This window comes from Cyprinodon variegatus, unplaced genomic scaffold (genome assembly GCF_000732505.1).
Source record: "Cyprinodon variegatus isolate N-32 unplaced genomic scaffold, C_variegatus-1.0 Scaffold253, whole genome shotgun sequence".
NCBI lineage: Eukaryota > Metazoa > Chordata > Actinopteri > Cyprinodontiformes > Cyprinodontidae > Cyprinodon > Cyprinodon variegatus.
The window spans coordinates 787454-807262 of NW_015150706.1; the positions used below are offsets into that span (position 1 = coordinate 787454).

Sequence of the window (19809 nt, forward strand, 5' to 3'; positions counted from 1 at the left end):
AGTGTTATAATAATAATAATAATAGAACTTTATTGATCTCACTTTGGAGAAATTTACCCTATGCATTTAACCCATGTGCTATGTGACACAAACAATTATACATTTGTCATTTTATAATGGAGAGCTTTATCTGTTCTATACATTTGCATAACTTTTGTAGTTTTTTTTTCCAGAGGACTGCAGTCCTAATTTGACCAAAGTCATGCATGACTATTAAGACGTCTGTAGGGCTGAAGGGTGTTTGGATTCAGGATAGCAGTCCAGAGCTCCTTTCCTACCCTGGATAGTGTTCTCACTGTTGACCCCATGGAAGGAGAGAAAGGATAAGAGCTAGGAATGAGAGCTAGGAGCTACAATTCGAGGCATCCTAAAATGGAGCCTTTGGGAACTCCATTTCCAAAGGGAAAAGGTAACCTTTTTCTAGTGATAAATGCCAGTGAGGTTTGGTACAGAACGGACATGTTGACTCGAGAACATCAGAAAACCAGACCCAGAAGATCCAAAACAACCAAGTTCTCAAGGTCCTAAATTAAAAAACATTGGTTTCAGCGTTATATTGAATAATCCTTCACAAACTGAAGGACAAGGGTGTGAAATTATTCGTAAGACCAACCTTTGAAACACAAAAAGCTATGTTACCAAATCTTTTCTTTATTTGGTAAAAGACTGGGATTTTGCTGACAATAATTGCAAAAATACATTATTCATATACACCTCTAGTAAAAAACACTATGGAAGACATATCTAAAAATATACAGTAACAGCAGAATAAAAAAATCCTTTGCAGGGATAGGAGAGGGAGGAGGTGGGGCTTATTTTACACGGTTACTGAGGAATGCTAACATATAACAGTCATAGGTTTCTCTTCCCTCAGTCCTCTGGTTCATACCAGACATTTGAAACCGACATGTACCCAGATATGAGATCGGTTCGGGTCAGAAAAGACAGTTCACGCACTTCACGGCCTTGCTGCCGTAGTCCAGGCACTCCGGACCGATGCACTGGCAGCAGGCGTTGTGAAACCAGCGGTACTTTGATCCTCCCATTGACTCACAGTACTGCTTGCACTGACGAATGGACACGCAGTCGTCAAAGTAAACCACAGTGCACATTTTCTCTGGAAATAAAAGGAAGCAGGTTGAGTCCTAAATCCAGCAAAACATGCTTCACAAAAACACATAATTACCTTTAGCCCTCATTGTTTCCACTTTTACTTAATGGGTTTGCTGTAGCGAAGTGAGACCATGTGTTTTAGGTGGGTGTAATGAGCTAACTGCTCAGCTTTGTGGGAATGCTGTAGGTTTATAATCAGCAGTGCTGGTTAAGGGGGAACATAAAAGACATATGAAAACAACAAGGCAAGGAAAGGCATCCAAACATGGTTTCATCTCACACAGTAAAAATGTGGAGCTGATGGATGGTCAGAGCGAGTCCAAGAGTTTCCATATCAAAGCCCTATAATAAATTTTTAAAAAATCATATTTGTTTATTTTAAAGCTTCTTAGATATTTATTAGCCTGCTTTGTTTTAATAGCCCTTAAACAATTTCAAATATATATATTACAACCAAAAGATTTTATTTAAGATTTTATGTGAGAAGTTTAAACAAAGTTGTGCGCACTTACAAGTGATGCACTGTTAGATATTTAGATTTATACTGTTTTGGAATAAGTCTCTACTAGCTTTAACTAATTCTTCTACAGAGAATGAATTTCACCACTGTAGGTCAATAAAGGATACTTATATTCATATTTATAAACTTTACTGCTTGTCTTTCCCTCCCTTTCCTATATGCATATTTAAAAAATAAATAAATTATAAATCCACTAGGGGCTTAAATAAAGATTTTAAAATAGGTCTGGACTTTGATTAGGCCATTTTCAAACATGAATATGCTTTGATCCAAACCCTTGCTCTGCAGTTCTCCTCCTTCTTGTAGCTCAATCCCTCTTCTCGTCTCTGAATAGCTTTCTTATCCCCTAAAAGCCCCCACAGCATGATGCTGCCACTAACATGTTGGTGGGGGGGTTGTACATCAGGGTGATACTCAGTATTACTTCCCTGCCTGGTTTTATCTGACCACAGCAAACTCTTCCACATGTTTACCGTATCCCTTAGATGCCTTGTGGCAAACAGCAGCCCTTACTTTAATAAAAAAGATTTTAACAATATTTCTTTTTGACAGATTTCAGTTGCTCTAATTTTTACAGCTGAATTTCTCAAGTTTTTTTTTTGTTCTAATTCAGATTTTATAGAAAACGATAATTTTAACTTAAATTAAGTCAAAAATATGTAAAATTCCTAAACAATGAATGTATATTGAACTAATAGGACATGGAATTTTAATTAAACCTATTTGAATAGACATTCTCATGCAGCTCTCTTAATATATTTGAATCCCTTGCCCTGTTTTTTATTACATGCTTTTCTGTGCCCCCATGAAAACACACTGGCCCCCTTCCTGGACCCCTGGTACATTTGGTCTAGAATATGATGATGAAGATTCTCAGTCACCCAGGTCATAGTCATTCCTTTCAGGTCATAGTCATTCCGAAAAAGTTGAAAAAAACAATCCACTGGACTTGGTTTCCAAGGTTTGAAGACTGTTCGCTTCCCATCCAGGAAGCTTTCTCAATTCAGATGTCTGTAAAACAGGGCCTTGTATTGCTTGGAAACATGCAAATTCAACCTCATGAGTGGGTCGTTTGGTTCTATTGTTAGCCTGTAATATCTGAAACCTGTCTATGATTGGGAAGGGTCGGTCGTTAAAGGGGGCATTGTTTACCTGGCTGAAGAGAGGAGGTACTCTGTTCACCTGTAATGAGGTGGGGTTTGGGATACCTGGAAGGAATCAACTCAATAACTGAATTGTAAGTTTTTGGAAGCTGGAATCTGAGTCCACCACCTCTGTTTAAGGTTGTTTTTTCTCTCTTGACATAGATGGCTTCCTTCCCGCCCCTCTCAAACCACCTATTTTCTCAATCCAGAATGTGAACATTCTGGTCCACAAGGTGTAGTTGTACGGCAGAGTCTTGTCCAGAGGAGGCCGCTCTTCTGTGTTGGGCCATGCGTCTGTGGAGAGGTTGTTTGGTTTCTCCAATATAGAGATCAGAGCATTCCTCGCTGCACTGAACAGCATATACCACTCCGCTCATATTCAGTCTGCGGGTTTTATCTTTAGGATGCAAGGCCTTGTTTTTGGTCCACTATATAAAGCCTCATCTCAATGCGAATCCAGAGATTTTGAATAGAGAAAGCTTCCTGGATGGGAAGCGAAACATCTTCAAACCTTGGAAACCCAGTCCAGTGGATTGTTTTTTAAACTTTTTCAGAATTTGGTCAAGAAGTGCTACTGGAATCGATGACTGAAAGACATTATCTGCCTCCATTTAACTGTTTACTACAGTGTATTTAAAGACATTTCAATCAGGGGAAATGAAGAAGAAAAAAAAAAACCTTTGTGGACCCCCTAGTCTACTAGACCTCCAGTCTATTAGATAACATACATGGGAGACTGAATGTTTAAATGTGAGAACATATGAATGAAACAATAACTATTAAAACCTTAAATGCTAAAATGTATCTATTTTTCTAAATATAGTGCTAATTTGTTTGTCCCTTAAGATTATGTATTCCTACTAGTAAATATGATGGGGTAGTATCATGGTATGTGTGTGTTTTTTAGCTAAAGTAATCATTCCTCCATCGTTTCATGGTAATGCTCTGTAACAAAAGGTGAGAATACGTTTTTTGTTTTTACCATGAGGATCAAAGCTGCTGTGGATGCTGTTCCCAGGCACCGACACATTCTGGGGTTGGCTGTTAAGGGACTCCAGGAAGGAAACCAGGTTCTCGTGGTGCGTGAACTCCTCAGCCACGGGGAAGGAGACCACCATCATGTTGATGGGCGCATCGCCCTCTGTCAGGGCGCGGAAGAGCGAGGGGATGGGGCGGTGAAGCTCCTCCACCGTGCTCTTGGAGGTGGCGGGAGAGTCGCTGTAGTTCTTGGGGTTACACATCCCTGCAGAGAAGCATCAGGAAAAATAGAAATATATTTAAACCAGCTTTAAAAAAGAAGTGTCTTATCTCAGTTGATATAAATGAAGTGTTAAACCGGCCTTAACTAACAGTAGCAATTGTGAAAAAGTCTGCACATCCCTAGATACAATTTTCCAACCCTGTGCAATGAGTCCCAGTGAATTACAGCTAATGGGTAAATCATTTAATGGGGGACGGAGTTTGACAGAGGATTTGGATTACAAGCCGATGCTAAAAGCAGAGCCAGAGCAGCTGTTTTAGATAAAACACACTCATGGGTCCTCTCTCCCTCGCTGCTCCACCTCCCCCCTTTTTTTTTTTTTTTTTTAATCCAAGCTTCTCCAATGAGCCTCCTAAATCTTCCTTCCTGCTCCTCTAAACACTCTCACTTCAAAGCAGTCAGAGTTTGGCACAGATAAGTTGTTTTAAGTGGAAAATGGACAGTGAAAACGGGGAGAAAACATAAATGAAGACGATATATTTGCTCTGAGCTACGACATTTCCTCGATGTGTTGTAAAAGGCCCGTCCAGGAGGAGAAGGCGGCTCCAACATCTGTTTAGCAGCAGCTGCAGCAGCATAGAGTTTGGTTCTCAGATCGTTGTTCTTGTGTTCCACATGAAAGCATTTTAATAAAGCCTGCATGTCAGCAAGCACAGCTATATCTGTCAGTCAGAGCTGCTCACTGGTTTGCATCTGTGATCTCCAGAGTCAGAGAAGAACAGACCTCTGCTTGCAGTTAAATCATGTTTGTTTCGGTAAGCGAATCGTTAGAAACGTGTTGTTGCTGCAAAGAACCTGATGCTGTGTCAACAGAGTGACAACATATGGGTCGCTAAAGCGTTCAACTCATCTCTCTTTTTTTAATCTGTTGCAAACAAAACAGCAAAATTTCTTTTGAAAAAAAACACAAAAAGATAAAAAAAAAAAAAACCTTCTTGGAAAACAAAGCATGCAGAAATAGGGAGGAGCTGAATGACCTGCAAAGTAGCAGAAGGGAAAGAAACACAACAATCTGTCAACTAAATGCACTGGAAAACAACAGCAATGAATGGGGGAGTGTTGGCGAAGTGGTTAGAGCAATGCGCTGCTGCTCTGAGGGTGCAACCGTGTAAAAGTTGCAAGTATCTAGTTCGATCCCCACAGCCTCCACTCTGGCTCTCTGAGCAAGACCCTTAATCCCACACTGCTCCACGGGTGCCGCACAATGGCAGCCCACTGCTCCCCAAGGGGATGGGTTGAATGAAGAGGTAAATTTCTCCAATGTGAGATCAATAAAGTTCAATTATTATTGTGTTGCAGCAGGTCTTTGTCTCCAGTGGCGTTCTGCAGTAGAGCAATCCCTCTACCTACAACTGTTTATTTTACAGGATATAATCGCCAAAAAATGCAGATAAACATCTGTCCGTCCATCCAGCATATTTTTTCCTCTGCTAATGACTAAAAACTATGAAAAGAGACAGATTTCTAAAAGTTTCTTAACCAATATATCCTTTTGAATGAGATATAGTTGGGCGGTGTTGGTTAGAACAGTGCTCTTGTGTTTTGAGAAGGTTAAAAGTACCCGGTTCGATCCCTACAGCCTGCACTTTGGGTTCCTGAGCAAAACCCTTAACCCCACTCCGCTCCCCGGGCGCCGCGCAATGGCAGCCACTGCTCCCCAAGGGGATGGGTTAAATGGAGAGAGAAAATTTTCCCATTGTGGGACAATTAAGGGATTTAGATATACTCTTCCAGATTCTAACTTTAAGATCTTGGGCTTATGTGGGCTGTATAGACTATTATATATATGGTTACAGGCTCTTCTGCGGAATTAGATTAGGAAGCAAAACTCAAAGGAGGCAGGGATGGAAGGATGGAAGAGGACTTGTATTTGTAAATAGATATATGTCTTGGTTTACTGCTGTTTTTCAGACCTGTGAAAATGTCCTGTTACTTGTCCAGACTTCCAAGCATTACTCATACAAACATAATCCTGCTTTATACATCTTCTAACAAACACCTGACAAAACATTTTCTTTAAAAGTTGCTCTATTTGCGCCTTGTTTAACTATTCCGTCTTTAACTACATCAATGATTAAAAAATAAAAAACTAAATAAACTATGCTGAATCCAATGTGATGAACCTCCAATTGGGTCTTTCTTCTCTGATGTTCGGTCAAATACTTTCCACCAGTAGTGTTTCATCAGCAGCAAGCTTTGGGCGCTCTGTAAAGTTTTCCGACACCAAAATAGAGCTGACTGACCTTTAAAACCAACGCCTGTAACAAATAAGACTCCTGCACCTACCGACGCAGTCGCAGCACTCCTCCCAGAGGTTCCCCAGACACAGCATGCAGTCTTTACAGCAGGAGCAGTTTCCATCAGAGGGACGGCACTGGCACAGCTCCTGCAGGCGACACATGGAAACATACGTTAGCAAAACACAACAGCACTAAGAAATAAAACAGAGGGTGACTCTGTTCTGTCTGGATGTAGCAATACTTTGCCTTGTTTAAGGATTGTTAGAACATAGAAATACATTAAAACCCATTAGAGGAATGATGCATTACAAAACAGAGAAAAAAAGGAAAAAAATCATTTAATTAACAAATTGTCATAAGCATAAATTCACACATTTAAAAAAAATTAACAATAAGACAAAAAGAAATAGAGAAAAAGTTAAGAATAGCTAAAAGCAGAAAGTAAAAATAAAAAAAATAAATAAACAGCCTAATTTTTCCTGCTCAATATGGATTTAAAAGCCAACTTGAAAAAGGGTTTTTTCACAAGGGACCAAAAACCATTGAAAGTCTCAGCCTTCCTCACTTTAAGTGGAAGACTGCTGGAAAACCTCAACATCAGCTTGTTCTACTCGCGTCACAAGACAAGTTCTAGAAACATCTACAAGCATCCGGAGTTCAGACCTCAAACCACTTCTGGGAGCATGCTGCGGTCAATTATTCTTCAAATAAAAAGATGCGTGACCAATTCAACATTTAAATAAATCTAAACGATAAAAATCAGTCCCATAGGGGGTCATTTGCTCAACATGCCTGCTACACGTCAGCAGACCTGAAATATGGGCGGCGTAAAAAACGAAATACTTAAAGATTCCTGACAGCAGTACATGATAGACCTCAGTAAGGCAAGTTTATTTATTTCACACAATCCAGTACAAAGACAATTGAAGGTGATTTACATGAGAAAAAGAGGGGGAAAGGCAGAAAAAAAGCTAATAAAGATAAAAACAAAACAGTTCGAAAACAAGCTTAAACTAAGGATACCTCAGTTAACAGATTAACAGTCAAAGGCAGCTCTGAATAAATGCGTTTTTAACTTTTACTTAAAAGAACTCAGTCTTTCAGCACTTTTACAGTCTTCTGGGATTCTGTTCCAGAATAGTGGAGCATAGGAACTAAATGTTGCTCCTCCATGTTTGGTTCTGGTTGTGCAAACAAGGCTTCAATTAGTATCGCTCCATCCGACCCCATACAGGTTTTCATGTAGTTTCAAGTGTTAATGGCTGATGTACTGAATGGTTTCCACTTGCCTTGATGGGAAGATAAATCTGAAGATTATCTGTTGATGAGACTTTGTTTCATCAACTGTCCCCATATGTAAATTAAGGACCTAAAATGGAGTACCCAAAATTCAAGGGGCATAAGCAGAGGAAAACTGACTAAACTGGACAGAAAAAAAAACTCTTCAGTCTGACATGAATTAGAGTAAGATCAATAAAAAACAGAGGCAAGCTGACTCAGATGGGAAAATAAAACATGATCCAGTCAGTGTCTCCAAAGCAACAGTAAAGTCAAACGAGACTAAAACAGCAGTCACCCGAGTCTGCAGTTAAAAGCGGATCATTGAAAACTCTAAGAAGTGCTGTTTCTGTGCAGTGAAACGACAGCCAGCAGACAAGCTGTTCAAACAGGAAGTTTGTGATTAATCCATCAACAGAAAGGACAACCAATCGTTTTTTTTTCCAGTACACCAACTATTACAGTAGAGCCTTCAGTGGTACCAAACAAAGAATGCAAGACGACCACATAGGACGGTACCTCAGGTAAACATGAGAAGAAACAGCTTCTGCATCCAAGAATAAAGCAGGTCCAGACTTGTTCGTCTTCATGGTTTTTAAATCCTTCTCCCTTTATGGTGGCTCAGGTCTGAGCTGTGCATTCAGGAACATTTTAAGAAATGCTTGCTTTATATCATGACAATCTGCTGCAGTGGGTAAAGCATTATAGACAACAAACATGTTCTCTACATTAAATAAAACACGTCTCAATGAGGTAAATACGTCACTTCTTCATGTTCCCAAAACTACCTAACATTAAATTCATATACAACCGACTTAACTGCATAAACATAGCTGTAAAAATAAAGATTAATTTAGTTCAATTGCCTTTCAAGATGTGAGAGGGTCTACTTGGGTTTTGGTCTCAATTTGTGGAATAAAACACAAGTAAATTTAAACAAAACCAGGATTTAAATGATATAATTGCACGTTGCAGTCACTTATCTAATCTGTTGAACTTCTTCAAAATTAAAGCAACAAACTTCTACTTTATTCGGATTTTATCTGATAGAATAAGTTAGTGTAGTGAAATTGTAAGTGTATCTAGAAATAGATCATATTATTTTTCCACTCATAAACCTTTAAATAAGATACCTATTCATTAAAAGAGAAGAGTCCCCGTGTGTGTAAATCCAGGCGTTCTGGGAAGAACAAATATCATCATGAGGACCAAAGCAGACCACCAGAAAGGAAGCTTTTGAAATGTTTAAATCAAATATAGTTAATAAAGTGATACCTCAACCTTTGACCATCCTACAGAGCTCTGTTCAATTCATTATCTTAGTATAGCACAGCTGCAATCTCATCAAAACCAGGCCATACACCTAAACTTTTTCAGAAGAGCAGCCAAGAGGCCCACTGTGACTCTGGAGGAGCTGCAGAGTTCCACAACTATCCGTTGTACACAAATCTCACAGTATGCTGATGAAGATTCTCAGTCATCCAGGTCATAGTCATTCCGTATAAGTTTTAAAGAAAAAACAATCCTCTGGACTTGGTTTCCAAGGTTTGAAGACCTTTCGCTTCTCCTCCAGGAATCTTTCTCAATATAAATGTGTGGATCCGCAGGGAGTTTGAGTCTCATATAGACAAGGCCTTTTATTGCTTGGAAACATGCAAATTGAAACCGACGAGCAGGTCGTTTGGTTCCATTGTTAGCCTGTAATATCTGAAACGTCTATGATGTCTATGATTCTGAAGGTCGGTCAGTAAAGGGGGGGATTGTTAAAGGGAGACAGTCCCCCCCCCCTTTAACGAGTGGATTTTTTAGTAGATTGTTTTTTTTTACTTTTACAGAAATCTCACAGTGTAACTCAACACATGTCTTGGACCAAGCAATGGTCTGGTTAGAGGGGACCAAAACCGTACTATCTGGCCTACAGTGAGAACACCAACAGGGGTTAAATAATAAACAACAATGAACGTCACCCAGAACATGTAATTCGCTCTGTGAAGCATGGTGATGGTAGCATCATGTTGTGTGTGTGCCTTTCTTTAGCTGGGGTGAGAAACTTCTCAAGTTCAAAGACAATATAGAATGAGACTGTAGCAGAGGCCAGCCTTCTCTCAGGACTTTGAGGTGAACATACAGCCAGGATCGGATCTTCAACATTTAAGCTCTGAGGTGCTCTGCATGAAATCTGACTGAAATCAAAATATCTTTAAAAAAAATAGAGATATATATTAAAATTTTTGCCCAGAGTAGGGGCAGGAACTTAATTGTCTAAATATAAAAAAGCTGGTGGAGACATACCCCAAAATCTGTAACGAAAACAAATGTGGATTTACAAAGCAGTGAGTCAGGGAGCTAAATACAAACATACTTTCATTTTTCAAAAATATACACCTCTTGGTGTTGGTCTATCGAATAAAAATACAATATAATGTGAGGATGGGTGTGTTTTTAAACTGAGAAAAACATGGAAAACTTACAGGTGTGTAGTTATATTTCCAAAAGTCTGAATATTTAAAGACAAAAGTCAATTATTTCATAAATTCAGATCCACTCTTAGATCTGCAGCTGCAGCTCCTCAGTTTTGCTCCACTTTACCTCATGAGTCACATCACATTAGTGCAACTTCTTGTTAAACCAAGAAATTCAAAAACAAAGGTGCAGTCTGCAAAATGTGCATGACTCATAAAGCTACAAAAGCCTCTGACTGGAAGTAAGATCAAATAAAGTCTATTGACTGTTTACCACTCAGTCTAAATCACACAGGGATTGGGATGGTTTAAAAAACATGAACCTGTGTATTATATCTTAACTCTAAAGCCTTAAATTCAAGTCAGGAATAAACTTAACAAAGACAGAACATCTTAGCAAGTAAAAAATTTGTATATTTAATATAACTTAACCATGTGCCTTGTAGGCAAATGAAAAAAACAACAAAAGAGTGTATTAAATGTTTAGTTGGATCTGTATCTTTGGTAGATCTAAGCCCTTTTGAGCAGCAGGATCTTTTGGAAACAAATAGAAAAAAAGAAAGGAAGTTGTTGCTGGAATCAGAGCACAAGAAGTGATTTTCCTTCTGTGCTCTGCATTATATCTTTGAAGTCCCAGGTTGTGCAGGACACAAAACTAAAACCTGTGTGGTGGGATTAAATAGTGCCGGAGGAGCTCCTTTTCCTCCCTCCTTTTCCCTCTCGACTCAGAGCAGGGAGCACATTCCTCCACGTCAAGGTCACGACAATAATGGGGGAGGAACAGGAGGAGAGAAGGGCAAGAAAACACCTGGAGAACAGAACAGGGCAGAGAGCTCCCCCTCTTAACAACAAGCTTTTCTCCTCCAGAACTGCCTTTCTCCCTTGTTTTGACCCTCATTTTCTTCACTCTACTTTCTTTTTGGCGTTCCTTCCCAGCACTGCTTCTCTCTCATCTTCTCAGCAACCGTGTAAACACCCTCTCTGCAATGATAAAAGACTGAAATGACTCAGCTGGGAGGGATTGCAAAACCACACACGTCTCACATAATCACCAGCCTCTCTACCTCTAAACCTCTGATAAAGACTTGATCCCATCTCTAATTATAACTCTGGAAGCAGCATTTCAAGAACTCATAAATATTCCTTTTTTCTTTAATAGAGCAGACATGGATGTGTTGTAGGTTTGGTCAGGAAGGGCATAAAAACTTTGCCAGAAATCTGTGAGGCAGTCATATTGGCCGTGCCGGAACATCCGCCCTAATCAATATATAGGGCACTAAATAGTGCTTATGCCATTTTTAATGAGCATCAGAACGTCTAGTGGAGGAAACAGTAGTGGACTCAAAATTTCCCACAGTGCACCTTGAAAAGTAGTGATCATCCATGGTCACAAGATGAGCAGATATATATCAGAATGCTTTTTGAGGAGAGCTTTTCTCGAAAAGCATTATGGGATTTTCTGTCATGGTGGCCGCCCTGGCCAAAGGGTGTCGCTACCCAGTAACGGCGACAAATAATAAAGATGGCACCATGCGGGGAGGAGGAGTTAAGTGGCCAAAGAGGAGCGAAAAGTAGTGATCATCTCTCCAAATGCTCAGTTAGCTAAGTTCACTATTAAGTCCACTATATAGTCTCCGCTCTATAGAGTGATTGAGGGGTAAGGGTTTGGGGCGGAAGTTCATAAACAGCCATTAATAAGAATTGAACTTTATTCATCTTACACTGGAGAAATTTCCTCCCTGCATTTAACCCATCCCCTTGTGGACCAGTGGGCTGCCATTGTGTGGCGCCCGTGGAGCAGTGTGGCGTTAAGGCCAATTTATACTTCTGACGCATAGCCTCTGCAACTGTCAAATCTGTCGCTGTGCACCTCAAACAAATCCTGACTACACGTCGGACGGTCACAAACCCGCGCAGACCTCAAGCGGAAGTGCGCAGACAAAAAGCAGCTGTGATTGGTCCTTGGTATGACTTTCCGGGTATGTGTGTGGTCGTCCTTCTCGATTCGGTGCCGGAGCGCACCATTTTAAAATTAAAAACCAAGGAACAACTACAATAGATACTCTAGATCCATCTCCTTGACCTTGATATCTTCCAGATGCGCCATTGTTGTTTTGGAAAATAAACACTCCCGCTGACACCGCGGAAGAAGTTCTCGTGACCATCCGCTGAAGTTCTAGCGAGTTCTTGAATAGGCTCCCCCTTGTGCTTTGGCAGGAAACTGCTGTGCATCCCTAGAAATTCCAAACCGACAGTGCAGAAGCATAGCAGCAAAACTGGTTCGTGACCAGACCCAAGTGACATTTGATGTGTGCGGTTGTAGAAGTATAATCCGCCCTTTAAGGTTTTGCTCAGAGACCCAGAGTGCAGGCTGTGTGGATCGAACCCGGTACGTGGAACCTTCTCAGAGCGCACAAGCACACTGCTCTGACCACTAGGCCAACACTCCCCATTACCTTGCTTTGTCAACTACAAAACAACTACAAAAGGGGGTAGCTGAAAGGTGACAAATAGTCATGTTAAAAACTGAGTACACCCCAACAACTTCATTTGATTGAAGGGGAAACTGCTAGCTTGGTGCACTTAAAGAATTGTACTGAATGAAATTTCATCTTGTATACACCCTGTATGTACAAAATGACAAAGTTTGTCTAAATCTAAGTCTACATATGTCTACATCACTGCATGAAAAATATAATCAGGGTTGCTTTCTTTTTCAGTTTTGTAGTCTGGAGCAAGGGTTGTGCTGTTGCCTTGCAGCAGTTTCTTGGTTTGCAAGACTTGTGAGGCTGTGTCCAATGTGTTCCCTATATACAGCACCCTATAGGGGTTATTTTGTTGCTTGTCTTTCACAACTGGATTTGGAAAACATTTATTTTCCAGTCAACTCTGCTGGATGTGAAGCAAATCAAGAAAGTGATTTGTCACTGCTCTACCGCTGCTGTGATTGGCTAACAGCTCAACATGGAGACAGGTGCCACTTGGTGATTTATCCAATCAGCGTGAAGAATTGTATTGATTATCCCTACCTTGGATAATGGATACTGTGTAGAATTCAAACTACACATATCAACCTGGCCAATGCCAGATTGGAGACCAGCACCCTTCCAGATGCACTTATTATAAACGTTCCGCTCTCTCCTAAACAAAAAAGTTAATTGTAATCTTGAATGGAAAAAAAGGTGACAAATTTTGGGACTTCTGTTTTCTTGTTCAGTTTAGTTTTTGTCATCCTATGATGAATTTCTTTCGGACTTCCAGTTGAATATGCTGAGCCTAAGCCACTGAAAAATGAAAGGACAAACTATTCGGCACAAGCAGTTTCCTTGTTGAGACAGATTAGGTTATCTTAAAAAGGTCTTATTTGGCTTCTCTTGCTCTCAAGTGGAAACCCCAGTAATCAGTCAAAGTTCAGCAGCTGCAGGGACAGAAGTGCTTTGGAAAGTGAACGTGTGTCCTGAACGCTTTGAAACCTGCTCCCCCACACCACAACCCCGCCTGGCCTGCTCAGGTTGGGCTTCTTTGCACACTTCTCAAGTTCCAAAAAGTATAAACCCCCCCAAAACACTCACAGACACACACACCTCCTCCTGACCTCAGCTTCGCCCTCCCTCCTCCGTGCTCTCCCACCCTCAGGGGTTTTAGAGAATCCAGACAAATGAGTGGAGGTGGCAGCAGAGCGTGAAAAGCGAGCTCCAAACAGCAGAGCCGACTAATCACAAGCAACAAGGACCATCTACAGAGCATCTGGAGGCGGAGAAGTTTCTCCTTCACCACACGTACAGGTCATCCTTCTACCCTCTGACAGTTAACAAGTTAGTGTCGACGGGTCGCCAGAGCCTCAGAGCTCCTTACATTGATTAGCAATAAGCCAACTGGAAGAAAAGAAAGCAGTAGGACTGCTGATGTTTTGAAGAAATGGATTGAAGGTGCACCAATGAGGCACTAGCTGGCCAATACTGGCCCTCCTAGTTCCAAGTTTGGCCAATTTCAACTTCTTTCTTAGAAATATTGCATCCAAACTTGTCTGCGGAACGTTTTTGTCAGAGCAAACATTTTTTGGAGTTAGGATTTTGTTAGGACTGGACAGACCCTGATCAGTTAAACAGCTGGTCAGAATACTGAACAGAGCTTCTCCTTAAGGCACAATACTATGAATAAATATTTAAAACGTAGGGCTGCAACTAACAAGCATGTTGCAAATCGACTTATCTGTCGATTGTTTTTTCAATTAATCGATTATTAATCGGATAGCCAAAGGTTCCTTAAAGAAGATTTTTTAGAAAATCAAACAAAGTGAAACTAGAACTTTCCACTTGAGGAGTTCTGGATTGAAAATATTGACAGAGATATTTTTTTTAAATCTAAAATGCAAAATGTTAATATTTTTTTACATTCTTGGCATAATTACAGCTCTAAGTGGGTTCCTCTGTCTACAGGTACGATTTACACTCTCTATACTCCAGTTAACTATGAATTGATTACTAAATTAGTTGATGATTATTCCATTAAGCGATTAATCCGATAAATTTTTTCAGACCTATCGGAACGTTGACATTTTTCCACATTTATATGGACTGACTTACAGGGGTATTCATCTGACACAAAGTAGTCAAAAAAATCAAAAAGTCGTCAAAAAAAGTCAAAAAAAATTAAGTCACTCAATTTATCTGCTAGCAAATAATGACTGAAGGCTGGAGCTCACTCATCAGTTTCCAGCTTTGTAGTGAAAACTTCGTGGAGATTAAAGCTTCAGCACCATCCCTGACAGGCTTCTATCACTTCAGCATTCTGCCACAATTTCCTCTGTGTGCAATGATTTGATGACCAGAGACTTTGTCATACTAACTAAATATTACATCAGAAATATGAAAGTTCACAGCACTTCATATACTTTAGCAAACAATTACTGTTAAAAATGTTGCACACACTGACCATATAAACTCACAATGTATTGTGCAGCATCCGCTTCCTTAATACTGAGTGCCTTTTTCTTATATACGGGAAAACTGTATGAAAATTTTATAATCCCAAAAAGGTCGCCAATATGTTCACAGGTCGGTTAGGAAAATCTCTTCTAAGAATGAAAACCTACCAATATGGCCTTTGAAGAAGAGTGCAAGGGAAACAAAGTGAGGTAAGTAGGGATAGAGAGCACAAGCAGATAAAGGTCAGGTGAGACCAAATATTAGCATCACAGCCTTCATGCAAAACGACTCAGAGCAAAAAATAATACCAAGTGTTATTGTGAACACACCATCGCCTCTTTGTCTCATGGTAGAGGCAGCATCATGCCGAGGGGCGACTTTGTTCTAGGCACAGGGAAGCTACTAGGAAGTCTCTAAGCAAACAGCCTGAGCAGAAAATCTTTGTGTGTTATAATGGTCCAGTAAAAGTGCAGACCTTAACCCAATAAAGGGCATACAAAGATTGATTCTACTTCGTCCTGTCCCGTTTCCACAGATAAATGTTTAACATTATGTCTTTTTTTTTATTCTTTTCAATCATCAGTCTCTATCGCCCATGATTCCATTAGGCTGTTCATAGTCGTTTCTGGTATTTAATCATCTGTATTTTGTTAGACCAGGCGTGTCAAACTGGTTCCAGAAAGTGTTGTGTATCATCAAGTCATTATGTTCAGATTGGACTCCCCTGATGAGGTGACTTGAGTCTGGTGTGCTATTGCTTGGTTGGAAAGAAAACCTGCAGCCATACGGCTCTTTCTGGAACCAGTTTGACACCTGTGTGTTAGACCATCACTAGTCTTTACATAGTCCAAGTCAGGCATGTCCAAAGTCCGTCCTTGAGGGCCGCTGTCCTGCAGGTTTTAGAGATTTCCCTGCTTCAGCTCAGCTGATCCTGATGATTGCAGTGCAGCAAAAGCATGCATAAAACCTGCAGGACAGTGGCCTTCGAGGACCGACTATGGGCATGCCTGATCCAAGCGAACCATGCAGGGCAAAGACTTGCTGCGATTACAGCTGGAGTGCAGACTTGTAACTAGTTCTTGGCTGTGCTTTGACAGGCAGGGCACTTTTAGTAAACTATGTTTAGGCAGATCAGCAGTGTGCAGCTTGTGTATATAATACAGGGTAAACGAGGCAACAGAAATTACCATCCTGTGTTTTAAATTGGAGCCTCCAACTGCACTATTATTTCAAGCTAATTGTTGGGCTTCTAATATGGAGCAAAGGTCGTGTTTTGTGCAGAAATGCAAAAGGTATGATAGTTAGATGTTTGATTAGGGTGGACAAACAACAGTAGCTTTGCTTTAAATAAAACCTGCTATACTTTGCAGCCAGAAATGCACATTTCCAGGACAGGGGGTCAGTCTAAGCTACGAAAAGAAGATTGTGCAAAAGCTGTAGTTAAAAATATGATAATGGGAGAAAGAGGGCTACAGGATGGAGGAAAGGAGGCCAGCAAAGTCTGCAGCAATACCTTCTCTGATTGTTTGCTATCCTTAATTACCAAGAATGCATCAAACTTTCAGTGGCAGAGAGCCGCCTGTGCAGGACTGGATGTTGTCAGCGAGGGAAAAATTGCCATAAATCAAAAAAGGAACCTGGGCTTTAATTCAACAAGCAGCTTAGGTGGAGGTTGGAAAAATAAATCTCTGCTCCCTTCAAGAAAAAAAAGAAAAAAACAAACAAAAAGCTCCATCTTGACTTCTCTCCTGCTTATCAAAGGAATTCATCAACATTCCTCCCTGCAGATGTTAACTTTCTTCTGGAATGATGAGAGCGAGTTAAAGGAAGCACACTGTGAAGTCTTATGAGTATTTTTTTCTCCTGAAACTCTCATGGTAACTCCTCATGCCGAGAGAATCAAGAATGCATGTTTATATAAAACAGCTGCAAAGCCAGAGGAGAAAAGAACAAAACCGAATCCTCTTACTGCCCTGTGCTCGAGCACGGTGGAAGTGGACGTGCTCTGTGGTGTGGATTTAAGCCCTCACCTGGATGAGGCACTTGCTGACGTCGCTGGCGCAGAGGGCTTTGTTGCAGCCGGAGGTCAGAGAGAGTCCTGACAGGAGGAAGAGCAGAGCTGCTGTGGAGGGGAGGATCAGCTGAGCAGACCTCATCCTGACAGTCTCACCGGCACGCAACACCTTAAAGAGAGAAAAAAAAGAACATAGCCCGATTCTAATTCAAGAATTGCTTTCTGCCAAACAGTTCAGAAGTTTTAGGAGTCAAAGCAGCTAAAGTACAAAGAAAGGTTCTGAAAGACCTACATATCTATGAAGTAGAAGGAAAATACATGCATCTCTACATTTATTATTCCAGATAAAAAAATCTGAATGGTGTCCTGTTTTTTTTTTCCTTTGTCCTAGCATGGTTAAGGTAGCAAAAAAAGCAGCCAACATTTGGACGCTCACGTCGACTGGCTGACCCGTTAAGGACAGCATTAAACTGTCAAAAAGCTCAAAAAGAATTCTGGATCATCAGCTAAAGGGAGGACAATTATTTGTGATGCCATTCTAAACACGCCATCTCTGTTCTGAAGCAAAGTGGTGGCAGCATCATGCTGTGTGGATGATTTTATTATTACCGTAATAATAATAATAAAATGATAGATGCAGCTGAATTCAGGTCAGAAAACCCAGGAGGAAAAACAGTTAGAGGCTACAGACAACCTGAGAAGTTCACTTTCCAGCAATCCTCAAAACAAAAATACTTTAGCAATCCCAAAGGGAAATTAAATGTTGCAGTAACTGATAGGTTATTTTTTAAACAGGTTTTGTAGGTGTTGATATCTGTAGGCAGGAAGGATCTCCATAAAGGATGTCCATAATATTCTTCCCTTTATGAAGAATTCTTCTTTGTAAAATAATCTCCAGACATTCTAGAGGATTTCCTACAACAGAGTCCAACTTCTTAATTAGTTTGTTGAGCTTTTATAAGTCATTGTCTCTGATGCTGTTACCCCAGCAGAGATTACACTCTCCACAACAGACTTCTAGAAGATATGTAGCATCTTACTGCAAACGCTGAAGGACCTAAGCTTCCTTAGGAAGTACAGTCTGCTCTGTCCCTTCTTGCAGACAGTTGTGTCTGCAGTCTAGTTTGTCGTCCAAGTGAACACCAAGGTATTTATACTCCTCCACCACCTCCACTTCTTCTCCCAGGATGTTAACAGGATTCAACTTGTTTCTGTTTCTTCTGAATCTCCAATCATCTCCCTTGTTTTGATGAAATTAAGGATCAGAATGAAAAAAAAAACTACAGCAAGAGAAACAAAGGTGTCCCTGCTGCCAAGGCCGACAATGAATAAATAAATAAATGGGTGATTAGAGGGTTTAATGGCAAGCTGGTGAGGCAATACAGTCATTGAAACCAAGTCATGTGTTAGAATAGTATAGTCAATTAAAAACTGTCTGTGGAAAGACTTGAAAACTGATGTTTAAAGAGACCAAGACCTGCCACATTGTTTTTATTTATTTTGTTTTTAATTTCTCCTTAAAAAATGTTATGGTGGCTTTCTAACATCTGGCAGTAAGAGGACTGTAACAGAATGAAAACTTCATTTCAGTTGCTTTTTGGTTCATTTCAAAACTGAAAACATAGACCTGGGACTCTTTCTGTGCTAAACCAATCTCCTTGGCATCCATAATCTAACTTTAAATCTGAAAGGTCAAACAACGAGGGCTAATTGCCCTGTAAACGCTGTGGAAATGACTGCTCTGTCATGCAAAACACTCCTTTCTCCAAAGGAAAGGAAAGAAGGCAAAGAGAAGAAAAGGCCTGCAGTCACATCTCATTCAAAGCCAACGCTGCTGTTGTGGAAGAAATATCAATATGCGCAACACATCTGGCAACATCAGCTGCTTTCATCCATTTTCTGCCCGCTTTTCCAAACTCACCCTGCTCTGGATTTCTCTTTTCTTTTGTTTCCACCTAAATGCTCAGATTGTCTTTACTTCACATGAGGGAGAGAAACATGTGAGGGACATTAGCTCCCTCATTCCTCAGCGACTTTCTGGTTTTTTTTCTTCTTCTTCAAACCTCATTTTTAGTTTCACTCGCACGCAAACGCAACACCAGAGAATAAACAGAGAGCTTTGAACTCACCTGAACGCAGCAAAGAAGGTCTCAGTGAGTCCTTTGGAAAGAGACTGAGGTTGTTTTGTTTTTGAACTCCTCCAGGATGGTGATCCGTGTCCACTGTGTCCACAGGGCGTCAGTCTCTCCGCAGCACAAAGCGACAGGCAGGCGGGCGCCTTAAAGGCACACGCTCCATTTTCAAAGGGAACCTCTGCGCAGAGGAAACGCCGGGGCCCCTGGGGCCAAACAGATCCCCAAATCAGCCCACCGAGCTGAGGAGGATGATGCCTAATGAGCGACCTTAAAACCTCTCTGAGGAGCAGCGATAGGAGAAGCGTGCGTAAAACTCGCTCCAACACGTGATCTGGACTCTGTTTGCAGATCTGGAGCTTCTCCTCCCCGCCTGCGGGCCCTTTGTCTGCGCTCCTATCAGCGGCTTCCTGGATGCGCATCATTAGGTGAAAAGGGGCCAACCTGGAAGCTGTGAAGCTGACCAGGCGCCCCGCTGAGCGGCGACCCTTGGCTCATTTGTAGCCCACGGACGCGGGGCAGTGATGCCAACTGAGCTCCACAGGTGTTTCAAGGGGTTTACTGCTGCAGCTCCAGCATGCAGCACATCAGCCTGCAGCTCAATCATGCAGGACACCAGCCTGCAGCTCCAGCATGCAGCACATCAGCCTGCAGCTCAATCATGCAGGACACCAGCCTGCAGCTCCAGCATGCAGCACATCAGCCTGCAACTCCAA

The 19809-nt window shown here is 41.0% G+C and overlaps 1 protein-coding gene across 2 annotated transcripts; it reads right to left on the minus strand.

The window, feature by feature from the left end:
• Positions 1-629: 629 nt before the first annotated feature.
• twsg1 (twisted gastrulation BMP signaling modulator 1) lies at positions 630-19421 on the minus strand. 2 transcript variants are annotated; one of them, XM_015382196.1, is made up of 5 exons: positions 18002-18204; positions 16978-17130; positions 6326-6425; positions 3761-4021; positions 630-1117 (listed from the first exon to the last, which is right to left on the minus strand). In XM_015382196.1, exons 2-5 carry the CDS (start codon positions 17101-17103, stop codon positions 936-938), a joined length of 669 nt encoding a protein of 222 aa, XP_015237682.1. In that variant the 5' UTR covers positions 17104-17130; positions 18002-18204; the 3' UTR covers positions 630-935. The 2 variants fall into 2 exon arrangements, with proteins under 2 accessions (XP_015237682.1, XP_015237681.1); XM_015382195.1 differs by lacking the exon at positions 18002-18204 and adding an exon at positions 19091-19421 and having other exon boundaries at positions 631-1117.
• Positions 19422-19809: the final 388 nt, after the last annotated feature.

Bases quoted from the DNA above. Each gene is read 5' to 3' on its own strand.
- twsg1 (XM_015382196.1), bottom strand. From the start codon at position 17,103: ATGAGGTCTGCTCAGCTGATCCTCCCCTCCACAGCAGCTCTGCTCTTC. The intron at 6,426-16,977 runs GTGAGGGCTTAA...TGTCGCCTGCAG, and splicing joins TCAGCAAGTGCCTCATCCAG to GAGCTGTGCCAGTGCCGTCC. The intron at 1,118-3,760 runs GTAAAAACAAAA...TTTTATTTCCAG, and splicing joins CAGCAGCTTTGATCCTCATG to AGAAAATGTGCACTGTGGTT.